Source organism: Cataglyphis hispanica, chromosome 20 (assembly GCF_021464435.1).
Source record: "Cataglyphis hispanica isolate Lineage 1 chromosome 20, ULB_Chis1_1.0, whole genome shotgun sequence".
NCBI classification, from domain to species: Eukaryota; Metazoa; Arthropoda; class Insecta; order Hymenoptera; family Formicidae; genus Cataglyphis; species Cataglyphis hispanica.
In genome coordinates, this window is record NC_065973.1 from 71,527 (window position 1) to 88,233 (window position 16,707).

The 16,707-nt window shown below is 33.6% G+C and overlaps 3 protein-coding genes across 10 annotated transcripts in view; 2 read left to right on the forward strand and 1 right to left on the reverse strand.

Annotated features, from left to right (window-relative positions):
* LOC126857064 (calcitonin receptor-like) overlaps positions 1-16,707 on the reverse strand; it is a 72,717-nt gene that overhangs the window by 39,484 nt on the left and 16,526 nt on the right. For all 7 annotated transcript variants that reach the window (XM_050606157.1, XM_050606154.1, XM_050606153.1 and 4 more), the window contains one exon: positions 6,165-6,275. In XM_050606157.1, coding sequence (XP_050462114.1) covers positions 6,165-6,275 — 111 coding nt within the window. The remainder of the gene's footprint in view (positions 1-6,164; positions 6,276-16,707) is intronic.
* LOC126857060 (uncharacterized) lies at positions 582-7,600 on the forward strand. Of its 2 annotated transcripts, XM_050606150.1 has the most exons (2): positions 582-1,697; positions 7,083-7,600. In XM_050606150.1, the coding sequence occupies exons 1-2, from the start codon at positions 1,281-1,283 to the stop codon at positions 7,236-7,238; spliced, it is 573 nt and encodes a 190-aa protein (XP_050462107.1). In that variant the 5' UTR covers positions 582-1,280; the 3' UTR covers positions 7,239-7,600. The 2 variants fall into 2 exon arrangements, with proteins under 2 accessions (XP_050462107.1, XP_050462106.1); XM_050606149.1 differs by lacking the exon at positions 7,083-7,600 and having other exon boundaries at positions 584-5,198.
* LOC126857062 (UDP-glucosyltransferase 2-like) lies at positions 8,820-16,368 on the forward strand. The gene is made up of 6 exons (XM_050606152.1): positions 8,820-8,986; positions 9,628-10,150; positions 13,158-13,574; positions 14,258-14,489; positions 14,699-14,927; positions 15,842-16,368. The coding sequence occupies exons 2-6, from the start codon at positions 9,749-9,751 to the stop codon at positions 16,137-16,139; spliced, it is 1,578 nt and encodes a 525-aa protein (XP_050462109.1). The 5' UTR covers positions 8,820-8,986; positions 9,628-9,748; the 3' UTR covers positions 16,140-16,368.

The following is a 16,707-nucleotide window of genomic DNA, read 5'->3' on the forward strand; positions in this document are numbered from 1 at the left end:
CAAAATAATAGCTTTAATAATCATTAATTATTTTTTTTTCTATTTTTCTCGTATTGAACACGGTGGTCAGAAGGAATCAATGTTTTCGCGAATGTCTAGCATAGTACATACTTACTGTAGTTTAAATTTACAAGTATACAAGTGTTGCGCCTTTTGAACCTGCATCAAATCTATTGATTACGAGCCGATAATCTCACGCCACGCGCGAACATTTTGATAGAAATGGCAGAAATGTTTTTTCATAGTTGTTGACAAGATACTTTTACTCTCACTCCATTGTATAATACGTGCAAGAATCAACTTTATAAATCGCTTTCTTTCTATCTACGATTATATCTAACTTTTCACATATACGCGATGGAATTACTTTATTATTTTTTTACGCTGTGACAAGAGTTTAATTTATCTAACAAAGTAGATTTATTGTTAGAGAAAAATCAGAATACAAGCTGCGCACACTACCCGATTGGTTGGGGCAACTAACTATTCGCAATACAGTCCTGAGTGATAATGGCATATATGGCATATCGCTGCCTTCAATGTCGAATAATAGAATCATGAGACGCATGCGCCTTTTCCTTCGTTTAGTGGACTCGTGGTCGCTCGTGGTTATTCGGTTCTTTGGCAACTTGAAACACATATCGTTCACACTGATCGTTGCGTGAATCATCTTGTGAGAGATGACAAGTAGTAAATAAGGGAAGGCGGAAGGGCTGCATACCAGTGGGAAGGAGACATTTACGAAAACGTTGCGCAATCACCTGTGCAACTTGAATCAATCCTAAATTGAATAGAACGAAATGTATAACATACTCTGTGTATAAACAATATCGCGCGATATTTCAGTGCGGGCGAGTGACATTTGACTTTTATATTAGTTATATACGGGCGTGAGAAGTTGCCTTTGCCCGATTGGCGACTGGCGACTTTCCGTTTTTCGTCGCGTACTTCAGCTCGCATCACTTATTTCGCGTACCACGTGTATTTGGGAAAAGGGAAAATTCGCATCAAAATTTGCAGTAATCGCATCTTCCCAATGAAAAAAATCGAAAAAAGTATCGATCCCGCATCAATGTGACCTTCGGCCGACACGAATGAAACAAACAAGATAATTATTTGCGTTCGTCCCCGAAGCGATAGTTTTGCCGGATAACGAGAGAGAATAACAAACACACAGCGAGGACAAACGTTTTTACATTTACAAACATTATTTGCGAAATATTTTATATACCGAGATATCTTTCGTTCGCGCTTATTGATCGTCAAGCGGTACAAGATAAATGCACAAAATGCAAAGTGATCTGCAGATGCCATATCTGCGCGCGATTCAAGCGGTACCAGGCAATACCGCGAGTCAGAAGCTATGTTGGATTGAAAAGTTAACTTCGTACCGGGCTAGCGGGGATCCCGAACAACTTCCGCAGGAACTGCTGCCTATACTGCGAACAGAAATCGCGGTGAATGAGAAGAAATACGAAGACATAACGACTGCCCTTAAATCCGAGGATTGGACGATAGTGAATCGTGCTTTTAAAGCCGCCTGGTTCTTCGATGGCAGCCACAAGAATATCGTCAACGCCGAGTACTTTTGTGAACACGTCTTCCCTTATGTCTCTATGAATACGAGGGGACGTATCGTGATCACACTCGCAAATCGATTGACTGATCCGGAGTTGGCGCAGCAATTGTTCACAAAGGTAGCGTCTACTTACGGTATTTATAATGCTTATCCGTTGATTGCGGCTTGCGACGAGGCTTTCGTTTATAAAACAGTCGAGCAGCAAAAGCTCGTATTACCACTTGGGACTGTTAAAAAGATTTTCCGCAAGAATCCGGATCTTATCGTGCGTTATCTGAAATTATTAAAACCCGTGAACGCGACCGAACGCCCTCCTTTCCCGGTCGATATCCATAAATACAAGTTTTTACTGCCCAAATTAGTGAAAAAGCGACCGGATGCTTTCGCGGAGCTAATCGAGATGCACGAAGCTAATCCACCAAAAATTATTTTGAGTAATACATGCGCCGAGATATTCTTGAAGAAAGGACAGCGATACTTGATTAAAAAACCGCGTTTGTACATCAAAATCTTACCGCTTAAAAAGATCAGTAAAGAACTAATAGAAAGTATATTTATAAGTCTATTGCCCGCGAAAAATTCTTGCTTCGACACAGATAGAATTCTCAAGTACTTACAATATTATCCACAAAATGAAAGATACAAACTACTCCGTGAATCTTACATGGCAAAATACGGTACTGAACTTCTCGACGAGGACAAAAATGTAACACCCGCGTTGTTGCGAGTATTACCTGCCAAAGAACGGATCGAGCAAGCTAGAATTAAGCTCGAGAAAGAAAAATTGCAAGAAGTCCAGTACAACAATATGAGAATCGAGTACGAGAGAGCTTGGATCTGTTATTTACCCGTTAACGAAGTGATACCGGTTATTAAAGAAAAAATAAGTAAAGCTTCAGTTGATGTAGACCGACTTGATCTCATTTTCCAAATGTTTTACGCTTGCAAGATCAACGAGAATGATGATGCGTTAATCGACAGTTTGAAATATTTTTTAAACAGGCATAAAAACGAGGAGTATTACATATTTCAGCGAACAATGGAACATCTTTTACAATTATTCGATATATCTCAATTAAACGAGGGACAAAACTCCCTTCTTTTCGAAATCACAAAATTGTTTTATGTAAAATACGAACGTACAGTGGTAAGCATGATTGAAGCTATTATACATTTCAGACTTATTCACAATATGCCAATCAACGAGCTGATTCGCATGTTGATAAATACAAAAAAAAAGTGGTCCATAAATTTCAGTCTACTCAAAAAATATCCACAGTACGAGAGAAAATGTCTTGCAACTTTCGCAGAAATTATTCAAGAAAATCAAGATAGCTGGCTAACACGTGAACTCGATTACCAGAAATACATCTTGTGCCCCTTCGTCGAGGCAATGTACGACTTTAACGAAAGATGCAAAAAATCGGGTACGAAGATAGAACGTATGACAATTAAAAATTATGATTGGCTATTAAATAATATACGCGATTTATTATCCGACTCCGAAAGGGATCTCAATATATGGAAGATATTGCAAAAATGGGAACCGGAATTGTTTCGCAGCTTGTACCGCCCGAAGGAGCTTGCGGACGTAAAGACGGGCGAGGCGCTCGCTTTATTGAAGCAAAATCCGCAAGATATACTTCGTAATTGGAAAAAATATTTGGTGATATGCAAGAAGCAGCATTTGTGCACGCAGGTGCAACGTTTCGTCAAAGCCACGCGCTGGTACAAGGACATACCCATAAGATTTGTCAACCATTGCATGAATTATTTGCACAAACATAAAGAATATAAAGACACGGATGAGGTGACTTCAATCTTGACTATCCTAGCAATATTACTTCACGGCGACACGCTGACAAAACTGATAGAACCGCTCATACCTACGGAAACAACGATTAATGCCAGTCATCCAGACGCCAGGAAAAATTACAAACTCGTGCGTCATTTACCATTGATCATGAGACTTTCCAATCCGCCAGTACCTCTCGAACTCGTAGCCAAATTATGCGAAGGAGATTACTTAACGATAGCGCTGGCGACCTTGACAAATGTGAGCAGGCGATCTTGTTTGCCGAAAGTATTGTCATTTGCGAGCAAGTTGTACAAAATGCGCGTCGGCGCGCGAAAGCACGGGGTCAGGTTGATGTATCAAATAGCTCCCACGGACGAGCTTACTGAATTTCTGCGGGAGATGTGGACTCTCGAGAATCATCATTCGATACGACAAGTTATATTCGAGGCGGTACGAAAACTCTTGTCTATGGCACCAAACCCGGCCAATTGGTCTCTATATTGCTTAATAACGCGCACGGTGCGTCTCAAAGATGAAGCATTACTTTCGCAAATGAAACTTCTTCCCAGCTTTCCCAATGAATATGTCTCGAAATACTTTGAAATATGGCTCGAAATAATAAATGATTTTGAATTGTTAGGATTGGACGTTCAGAAGACAAATAAATACATAATCAGTTTCCTGGAACAGATTACTGTGCCCGTTTGCAATCTTCTCTCCGAAAATTTTGCTCAAGATATAATAAAAAAATATTTATTTATCATCGATGTTAATGTATCCGAGGCTGCGAGATCTTTCTCGATGTTATATCTTTTCCCGAAGGACGAAACAAAATTTACAATACGTAGTAAGGAATTCATCGATATCTTGCATTCCGTACTGAAGACGCATTGGGACACGACCTATCCTAAAAAATCATGTTTCTTTCCGTACAATAACGCCTTACATCTATTTGTGGAAGATTTCGTTGTTAGCTACGTCAACAGATTTCGCTCAAACAAGTCTACCGATATGCAATTCATCGATGATATGCTCAAGATATTTTCATCCGTCTTGGTACCTACGCAGGACGTGAGGTCTTATTTGCTGTTAACGTATGCGAAAAAACTACAAGAGTGCACGTCAACCAATAAATGTTTCGGCCTGCAATTCGGTCAACATTTGCCGGAATTAGTCGAGATTTTCTCACCATCATTAGTGTATTTCATGAGCGAGATTCTCGATCATTTCCTGAATCGCGTATTTGAAGATTATACCAGTTTGGAAGAATTCAAGCTTACTGTCATAGAAGGCCTTATTAAAGCTGATAACACGGATTCCTGTTTCATGGCTGTGACAATGTTATCGCCGATGACTTCGAAGAATCTTGTGACAAGATACAAACAACTCATCGTAAAGTTTCGAGAAATGAAAAATCCTGCTATCATTAGCATTTTATATGATCATTTGAACACGTTGAACTTTGGAAGTATCGTATTCGATTAAACCGATCGAAAGAATGGAATATCGAGTGAATTTTATACGCAATTTGCTGCGAGGTAATATTTTGCAAATATAAATAGTAAAACTTTATTATATACATATAATTGATAATTTCATTAAAAATATTTTTATAGATGCTAAAAAAGTTTATGCGCAAATTTCTCTTTAAGAAACGTACACACAAAGTAATCGCAAATAAATTTTAGAAAAAACTCTTTTTCTTTCTATTTTGGGATGTTCAAAGTTTAAGGTTTTTAATGAACAACAAGTTTTTCAGAGACAAAAAAACCTCGAATAAAATAAAAAAGTTGCTACTTAATTTTATGTAAAACAGAAAAGCGCGACATTCCAATGTTATGTAATAAAGATTTTTTTTCATGGCATTTAAATGTAAATATATCGTTACAAAGCATGCATTCATCTGTCTTTATAATATATATGTGTACATATGTATGTACATATGTTTACGTATGTGTACATATGTTTTTATCAATACGCATTAACATGATATATCAATTATTAAATTACGTAAGCAGTTAAGTAGTCGAGCAAATAATGGATGCATTCTTTTACACTAATCCCACTAGTACCTTTCCTTAAAAACTAGTATCCCTTTGAAAACGGGATATACATATAATCGAAATTTTGAAACAATAACGATAAAAAATTTTTTATATTATTCTTAAAAATATTTTTCAGTTTAAATTCACAAATTTAACAATTTCGCGTAATTCAAACAACATTTGCATTTCGGTAATTAACATCAACGTAAATAACGCTATCGAGTTAGAACGAGTATTGTGCGAAACAAGATCAAATGCAAATAATTTAAACAGATATCGTCAGGTAAGTAAACTGATAATGTGTATTTTTCTCACGATAAAATTATCAAATTATTATCAGAAAACATCAGATTTATAAAAAGTGTAATAAATTTTTGATATCAATAATATAAGAGCGAGAAGAGAGAGAGAGAGAGAGAGAGAGAGAGAGAGAGAGAGAGAGAGAGAGAGAGAGAGAGAGAGATAGTGGAGAAATAAAAATGTAAGATTTAAAACGCCGAAATGTGATTTAATCTTTTCGGGAAAAATTGTTTGTAAAAATTGTATGTGAGATATTTTAGTTTTTAGTCTATAACTCTATATAAGACTTTTTACATTTATTTCACCGAAACGCGCAGGATTTCAAATGTAACTCGTTTAAATAACTCACATAAACGATTAATCATTCATTTGACGCCGATAAAGAAGGGAAAAATGACAACTATGAATTTGAAATCGCATGTAAATATTAGAGTGTACTTACGCGATGTGTCGAAACCGGTGATGAAGTTTGGACAGGGCGCATACGCGATCGATCCAGCTTGAGTGTTCGGCCAACAGGACCATCCATCGAACGTGAGTCGACAGTACGGTTCTGAAATAGAAATTTTAGTATAAGTGATTACAATACAACGAGATGGAGGGTGAAGCGATAATCTCGTAAAAGGCATTTGCTACAAGTCGTGATTAAATCTCGATGTATGTGAGAAATTGCGTGAGGCGATATAATAGCGAACAAAATATCGTGGTGCCAATTGGATAAAATGAACAAATCTTCTCGTGGATTCTTTATGACGCTCGTAAAGGCACGAAACGCACAATATATTACTCATTATCAATCACTAAGGAATTATTTATAAAAATATATATATATATATATATATATATATATATATATATATTATACAAAACGATGTGCTCTCTACATAGGAAATACCGCAAAGAGAGATATATGTACAATCTTTGTATCGATGAGTAAAACAAATCCTACTTTATCTGTTTGCACATTTATGTTTGTATTTGTACAAGTTAATGCATATATGAAATATAAAAAACTTGAAATTTTGCAGTACACATGTTTTGAAACACAAGTAAAATAGATGGGTGGCATATAGTTGTATAATAAATTCGTTAAGCAATAATCAATCTCAAATTCGAAAAAGCGTGTGTGTGTGTGTGTGTGTGTGTGTGTGTATACATATATAAAATCATAATTGAGATATTTCATAATTGACTTCTTTTTATTCATCTACATAGTGTCATAACATTATTATGTGATTTATATTATGGATAAATATAAATACATTTTTTATAAATATACAAAGAAATTTTACCGCATTATGTATAAAAGATGAACTAACTTTCTTACTGCTTGTTACATTAATGCAAAATCACGTTTAAGGGATACCATAGTGGTTGCAAACTCGAGGAAAGTTCGCATTTGCTCACAAGATTCAACTCTCGAAGAAACGCTGATAACACGGATTTCATTCGAGGTCTCTCGCAATTTTGCCAACTTTTATTGAAAATAAATCATCCTCTTTCCTCCCTCGTGTAACTAGCCTGAGAGAGGAGCATAATACTGATTCAGTGCGACCGCACGCCAAAGAACGAGAATGGAAAAGCCGTATGAAAAATTTTTCCTTCGTGTTCCCCAAGGAGCAAATTGACTGCACAATTTGAAAAGTTAATGTTGCGAAAATAACAAAAGTAAATTTTCCGAAACTATCGTTTGTGTGTGTCCATCTCTATTGTAAAAATTTCGCTCATCTGTATTCGTCACATAAGTCGCATTTATATGTATGTCCGCGTAAAGCATTGTGTGCATTTGCGTACATGAAATAGATCTTACGTTGATGAATATCTTAGAAACTATTTCGAAGTATATACATTTTGATAATGCATAACCGTGAATAATGAAATCGCTTTTTGATACGATCAAAGAAACTGCCTTATGCGCATTGAACTCAGAAAAATTATTCTAAACAGAGAACCTTGAAAAGTTCAAAATATAAAGATATTTTTTTTCAATTTTAAATTTTTGTACGATAGAATAATCTTTAATAAGATAAACAAATAATAAAAATGATTTACCCTTCAAGTCATTTCAAACGAATTTACTCTAATGGAATTTTAATTTAGAGTTTAATTATTTTTAAAACTAAAAAGCAAAAAATTCCTGACAAATCCTATTACTTAACTTTTGCTGAATCAAAGATGATTGTGCAAAATTGTTAAAAAAATCTCGAAAAATATCATCATAATCCATTTGTTTTTTTTTTTTCTTCTTTTTTTCTTTATTATATCACTTGGATATATTTATAGCAAATGCGAAAAAGAAGGAACATTTTATTTTTATATAGCCGTAAAATGCGGGTAGCTTTAAAGTGCACATTGAGATTTTCAGCCAATCCCGAATTTATTTTACATCATATTTGTGCAGTTACGTATGCAGTACGTAAAAAATACTTGCATGGGAAAAAGCGGCAAATTTTTTGCCATAAATTTTTTCGTATGAAAATTCTAACGAAAGAATAAAAATATCGAGATCCATTGGCTTCAAAGTAAAATTTTTTAAGATTAGTATAGAAAAAATATCAAACATTTAATATGTATAATATTTAATATGTACAATATTTGATATGTACCATAACCATTTCTTAACGAATATCGCAACAATTATATGAACATGTGATAACGATAAGAGAGAATCAAAGATAAACGAGATAAACGATTGGAAACGTTATTCCTATTTAATGATATTATTATCTTCTTATTATGATAAAGCAAACAAAATTAAAATAATGAATTAATATTTTGTGAAAAGATCATTTCAAAAAGATTTAATTTGCGATAATTAACGCAATTCGCCAATATAATCTGTTCTATTTATTTTTTTTATTTTTTTTTTTATTTATATTATTTATTTTGAAAATTGTGATGAAATACGAATGAACCGTAGTAGATAAAAATTATATTATTGGGAAAATCGAACGAAAAATGAAGAGGAAACCATACTCTAGTATTTTCGTGAAGGTTTTCAGATAAAATTCGACAAACGGTTCAAGTCCATCCACGCATAGAACGTGACGTCGGAGGCGTACCATTCTGCCCCACTATCCATATCTCTCATTATCGTGTATCTTTCCTCCAGCGAGAGAACGATCAGTGCTCTCACGACTGTCAGAACTGTACAATTGTGAAAGATATTCTCTACGGACGATGTGTGTGTTTGAACGACATCTCGAAACACATTAAATTGTCTCTTTCGTCAACTAGTGCAACTTGATCGTTTATTATCAAAGAGTAAGTGACATTGGCAGTTTTTCTTATTCGATTCGAATTTAATGTCATATATGCTGATGCTTAAAATAGATAATAAAGAAATTTTTGAAGATGAAGAAAAGTAAAAAAACGTACACACATCAGAAATTTAAGCACAAAATTCATATCATTGCGTTTTAAGATTCTAATTTATTTATATGGCCGATAGAAAAATTGACCTTCAAAAATTAATGCAACTAAGCTTATTCGCAAATTTCTATCATTATTTCGTGATAAGAAATTTTACATTTAATATTGATGATGATAACGATCGAGGAATACGAGACATAATAAAATGAAGAACGGAATAATTATTTTGGATACTATCGATTGATGAACCGTTAATTTTTATATATATGAAACGTACATTTAAGGCATACAATTGAAATACCGATAGGTGGTGGTAGATTATAATTCTTCTTAAAAGGAAATTATACATATAACTGTATCATATAATTTTTATTTAAATAATATTCATTAATCTCTTCTGATCATCGATTAGTCTATAAAAAAAAAAAAAAAATAGAAAGAGACATTTTTAAAGTTTAAAGTACTGAGACAAATTTATAAAAAAACGATGTGTCATTTTGCTTATGCAACTGATGATTAACATGCTTTTTCAGAGATATTGCGATTCATCATTGCCTTGACTAGCTATCACTTGTTATGCGCATCAGAGATTATTTTCGCGTTGATTAAATTGAATATAACGCGTACTAAACGTAGAACGGTTATCAAATCGGCATGGAGCTACTAAGGATTCTTCTCGTGATCCTAACCTACGATCAAGTCGTTCATGGTTACCGGATCCTCGGAGTGTTCCCGTTACAAGGCAAGAGTCACTGGATCATGCAGGAGGAATTAATGAAGGGCTTGGCAAAACGCGGCCATCAGGTGGACGTGATCACGCATTTCCCGCTGAAAAAGCCGATACCCAATTACACGGATATCAGTTTGGAAGGCAGTCTACCACATGTTACGAACAATGTCTCTGCATCGGATATCAAAGGATTTAGCACCTTTTCCGTGGCCACATTAACTTATGTAGCCGGAACGACAGTTTGTAAGCTGCTGGATCACCCAAAGATGCGAGAACTGATTGAAAATCCGCCACAGGATCCTCCTTACGACATCGTTGTCATGGAGGTAACGTTAAGATGCTTTAGAATATGTTTGCATGTTTATTCATTTTTGCGTGTATATGATAAAAAAATTTCTATTGTTTAACATTGTATATTTATATATATATATATATATATATATATATATATATATATAATATAATGTTACTACTCTTGAATTAGTCAAATCTGTATTAAAACTTCTCCGAGTTTTTCAAGATTTTGTGCTTTTTTCTTCAAATGTTAGATTATGTTACTCTTTGCAATTTTGAAATTCTTGACATCTTAGTATCTTTGTAATTAAAGTTTAAATTTCTCTGTCAGTAAAATTCGTCAGTAAAATTGACATTAAATAAACAGAATAAAAAAAATCCCATTAATGAACTCGCGCTTTAGGAGCTTAAGTCAAGAGCAAAATTTTTTTCTTGATTTTATAGAACGCAAAAATTATTTCATATCTCGGCATTTTTATTAATAAACAATTAAACAAATTCACTTACTAAAGGAATTTTATTTAAATATGATTTGGTTAAAGTAGTAAAACACTTCATATATCGTGACAATGTAGCTCGTAATAAAAAAAAAATTCTATAGGTATGTATGTCAAATAATGATCGTACTTTTTTTTTGTTTTTTTTATTTAACTTTTGCGCTTTAAATATTCTACATAATCTTTCTAATTATAAAAGTTTTTAAAAAATTGAAAAAAAAATTGCACGGAAAATATTAATCGAAGGAAAGCAGAAGATAAATATGATTTTACAAAGTTGATAAGATCAGAAGATAAGATTATATACACATATATAATAAACAGTTCGACACATGCTGTAGTACTTTTATCGCGCAAAAATTACACGAAGAAGAAAAAGAAAGAAGGCTAAATTTAATCAAGTAATCGTTTAATCAAGACTTGATTTAAGCCTCAACCAAATGATTATTTAATCAAAAATTCAATGATAAGTGTATATATATATATATATATATATATATATATATAATTAATAAAGTTAAATAGAACGTGGTTAGAGAAATATTGAAAACAAATATTATTTCATTAAACCAAAATTATTACTTAGCTTTTAACGAGATATTAATTAATTGTCTCGCGCTACATCCTGTAATATGGCAAGGTTTTCATTAAATATTATTTAATTATTAAATATTCATGATAAACCACAAACACGACGCTACGTTAGGTTTCATAAAAGTTGCAATATTTTATTGTAATAAGAAAAACATTTTTTGACAGAGGAAATCCTGTCCCATTACATTCATAATAATATTATGACAATAATAATAATAATAATAATAATAATAAAAATAATAATAACATTAATAATAATAATAGCAACAACAACAATAATATTAATAATAATAATAATTTAAAGGCCATATAGTAAAGCTATTAATTCAAGTGGTCTCTTGCAATACTTAGTTAATGAATATCGAAATACCTAGGCTAGGTTATGCCAAAATTGAAAATATTACAAAGTAAATGGGGGGGAGTAAGCCGGGATCATTATCGAAAGTGGGGACTTATGACTGTGCACTTTTTGCGCATTATTTTATAGTTATATAATGGCTTCTCACGCGCCTCTGACGATTTCGCTAACCAACACACAATCGTATCACGAATGGAACTTTTTTATAATATATTTACGTGAACAATGAGTCGATTATATTTAATCTTAAGTAAAATTTTAATTTTATGATCTGTAAGCTGTAAGAAAACAGAATAGTAGACATTGAAATACGATCCGTGATATGTGCAAGTGCGTGTACGCGCGCGCATATTGCATCGTATTATCATTAAAATAATAAATATTTTATCTGCCGCTTAAAATAACAAATATTTTATCACTGCAATGAGATTGCATATAATTTATTAAAGCGTGATTAATTAAATTAATTTATTCAACATTAATGTAATAAATAACAAAATAGAAATTATAATTAGTTAATTTACATTATCGTTTAAAATTTATATATTTATATTCATTATATATTAATGTAATAAATCACAAGTTGAGAGTTATAATAACGAAAATAATATTGCGCTCTTATATGAAAAGAGTCTATTTATTTTTCTTCTTATACCGTCTTATTTTCTACATTTAAAATATGATTATACATTTGTATAAAAGATTCAAGAACGAAATAAAGTGAAAGAAAATGCAACTATAACAAGCTAAATGCAATGACATATAAAATTGCCACGCTCGATACAATAAAACGAGAACGTTTGAATCTCGACACAAATTATAATTGAATGATGCTTGTTGCATCATTCAATTTGTCTAATTGAACGCAGTCTTTAGAGGCTCTAACGAGTATATTATTTGTTATTTTTATTCGCGCTATTATATGCGAAAATTCGCGATAAATTCTGTTGGAAAAATAAATCATGCGTTAATGCGACATCCGCGCGGGCGTGCGATACGAATTTTTGGATTCCGATATAGCGTTATATTTGATAAGAATATTACGTACGAAAAGTACGTAGTATTTATTAATGTAAGAGCGCCTCAAGTACAGCATCTTTACTCGCATCGAGTTCATCTGGTCAGAGTATATATAATTAAGATAAAACATGATGTTTGCGTTCTTGCGCTCGGCACTTCAAAATTTTCCTTGTCACGTCTGTTTTTCTCATTAGTGTTTTTCTCAACACGTATAGTGACGTGCCACGTGTAATGGGACATCGTTTCATCTCTCACCACTGTTACATCTCGTCACGCTGCGTCAGTTACCTACCACTTAATTATACACGATTTCTAACGCAGTATAGCTCACAATTACACGAGTTACAATACATACAACGTATATACCGCAACATACGTATACATTGAATACATTGCTAAATGCTCATGATCCATGTATGTATAATCGCGCGTTTTCTCTCAAATCGCGGGAACAGGCGCGCGGCGACTATTGCACTTCAATGTCGCGCGAGTGTGATTACGAATAAGAGATGTTGCGTTGTTTACGAATAATTAATCGATCGATAAATTGCAATGTGTTTCGATTCACAGCTGTTCGCGGCGCCGTGCTTCTTGGCCTTTGGCCGTCATCTCAAGGTCCCCATGGTCGGCACGGTGGCCAACGTTTTTCACGACTGGCTCAACGAGGTGTCCGGCAATCCGATGAATCCCGCTTACATCCCGAGCATCTTCTCGACATACACTCAACAAATGAATTTCCAGGAACGACTTATAAACTTTTTGTTATCAAACTACATCTCCATACAGATACATTATTACACGAATTCGCAATTGGAATTCGTAAAGAAGTACTTTGGTATGGACGTGCCGCACATCAAGGACTTGTATTACGACTTATCTTTGTATCTGGTTAATTCTCACCACTCGTTACACGGAATTAGGCCAACGACCACTAATGTGATCGAGGTCGGCGGTTTGCATCTCAAGGACGACGACCCGCCATCGCCGGTACATTTAAACAAAAATTGCTTTTTCCGCGAATTATTATTCATGTATATTAGTTTTTCCTGTGTATAATGAGATTTGACGTTATATAGATTTTTTACTATAAATACACACACACATACGCGCAATTCCTTTTTCCCTCAAAGCCAGCAAGGAATAAAAGAATAACCATAAATAAAATAATTATTCGACGGAGAGGATATAAAAATTATTGTTCAAATAAATATAATATAAAATTATTCGAAAATTGAGAGAAAGAAAACAAAATTTAGATAAAACGTTTCAAAAATAAAATATATTTATATATTTTTTACTTTTTTTATTAAATATAATATTTATATGATGTACGTATTGTGTGTGTGCGTGTGCGTGTGTGTGTGTGTGTGTGTGTGATATCGAATGAGCTATTTTACATTCTCTCTGCTAAAATTTTCATCAAAAACGACATCTTTCTTTCAATAATCGCAAATATGAGCATAACAATTAACAAACATAAAAAGATGACTATTTCAAATTCCGTAATTTAATGAGATATCTGTCTTCCTGTTCAAATCTATCTCACTTTTTGCAAGCAACAATCTAAAAATTTGCTTATTTCGTGATGTTATACATTTAAAAATATTACATGCTTATAATGTTAGGATGACCTATCGCAAATTATTTGTTCTAAAAAAGTTTATATGTAGGAAGTGCAAAAATGGTTGGACGAAAGCAAGGACGGCTGCATTTACTTTACATTCGGTTCCATGGTGAGGATCGAAACATTCTCTAAAGAATTAATCGAACAGTTTTACGCATCTTTCGAGAAGATCGCCCCGGTTCGCGTGCTCATGAAAGTCGCGAAGAAAGAAGATCTGTTGCCAGGATTACCCAAGAATGTCATGACGCAATCTTGGTTCCCGCAAATCTCCATTCTAAGTATATAATTCTTGCTAGTCGGTTACATGTAATAATAAACTATGTTTGTTTTTTACAATTAGTAATCTTCATTAGAATCATTATTTACGATCAAAATCTACGCTTTTTGCGCATTGTGATAGCATTTACATCAAAATTTAGCAATCTCACTAAAAAAAATTATTTTTCGACAAAGAAGAAAAACTAATGTACTTATACGAATTTCGCAGAACACAAAAATATACGCGCTTTCATTACGCACGGCGGCAGCTTGGGAACGCAAGAAGCTATCTATTGCGGAGTTCCTATGATAGGTATCCCTTTATTCGGTGATCAGCGCATCAATATTCACAATTATGTCAACAAGAAGGTGGCTATCTCGCTCGAGTCAATAAACGATGTTACCGAGGAGAAATTAACTTTGGCATTAAATAACATCTTGAAGGATCCTTCCTATCGGTAAGTACTCAACGTATATTACATGGAAACTTAAGGACGCTTATTAATCGTAACGTGTTCAATCGAAATTAATGAAATCATAACATTAATCATGTGGAAACCGCAGTTGATAGCGAGTTAAAATTTCGTTATTGAATAACTGTTATTGGGTAACTGTCAAAAGTTGCACAAAATAATAATTAAATTTATATATAAATTGTGTGTGTGTGTGTGTGTGTATGTATTAAATCTTTTAATTTTAATTAATTTTTCTTTTTTCATGTTTATTTAATCAGTGTTTCACGCAATTGTTTTAACCCTCCCTTCATTTTGATTAATAATAATCTTACTTTTATTAATTTATTTCTTTCAAAAATAAAATAATTTTGTGTAAAAAAAAAAAAAAGACCTTTACACTTATCATTAGAGCTAACGTCATAAAATTGTGCAACTAGCAGTTACTTATCGGAAAGACTTGAAAAGTCAAAATCCACTGCTTTAAATCTTATTAGCTCGTGCATATCGATCCGCGACCGGTTGTATATAATGCGGAACAAATAGAGCGTGCGCACTCTATTGTGAGCAAATCTTATTCAATCCTCCAATGCATATCGCGCGAGTCAATTCTAGTCAATCGGTATGTACCTTAAAATTCCATGTCTATTCCATTTGCATGAATCCATATGAAACACGTCTTACACATAAAAATCGAAGGACAAACGCTTTCGGCAAAACAAGAAAAGGAAAAATTTATATGGAAAATGGATCGTGCATTTTTTTTCAAAGATTAAAGGGAAATCTCGCTTAAATCAAATAAAAATCTTTTGTAATACGACGTTTTTTGCCGTAATTGCTTTTATTAGTAAACATCGAACTATATCGATATTTAATAATTGCCTTTTTCTCTCTCTCTCTCGCTTTCTCGCACGTTTCAGCGAGAATGCACAGAAACTGTCAAAGCTGTTCCTCGATCGACCGATGAGCGCCTTGAATACGTCCATATTTTGGGTGGAGTACGTCGCAAAATACGGAAACGTGCTTCAATCACCGGCCATTAAGCTCTATTGGTGGCAACGGAATCTACTGGACGTTTACGCCTTTATACTTGCCGTGATTATTACGGCACTTTGTATCGTGTTATTTATTCTACGAAAATTGAAAAATCTTTTGTTTGGGTCACCCGTTTGTGCAAAAAAGAACAGTGCAGCGATTAAGTCGAAGAAGAACAAGTGAAGAAACTTGCGATACAAAGTACGTCATTTCATTTAATTTTTTTATCTTTTTCTGCGATATTCTCTTCGAGAATATATCGTATTATTATTATTATCAATCTGACATTCGCGAAAACAATATATTCGAAAATATATATTCGAAAGACGATGCTGAACATTTAAGAGCAGTATCTCTTGTTTGTTACTGTATCGCGAGCGTATTTTAATAAAAATATATATTTAATAAAAAATATATTTTAAATTAATTAAACACAGGGTACATTGTTTCTAATATAATGCATAATGCGTAGTCGTTAGTGTTAATTATCGCGTGGGGCATAATCCGCGCATACGCGTCCGACACGCGCATACATCGCGTGTGTAACGTTAATACTTTTCATTTCTCTCTACTCGAACTAACAACGAAACGTCTAATTTCTAGACAAGAATCGGATAGCGGATTAGCGTGCAATCACTATTAATCTCGATCGAGTATCAAGTCGAAACAAATGAGGGAAGCCCTGATAAAATTTGCATACAATGTAGACGCGTCTCGCTTATGAGTGTATGGCGGATGAGATTTATTTTCA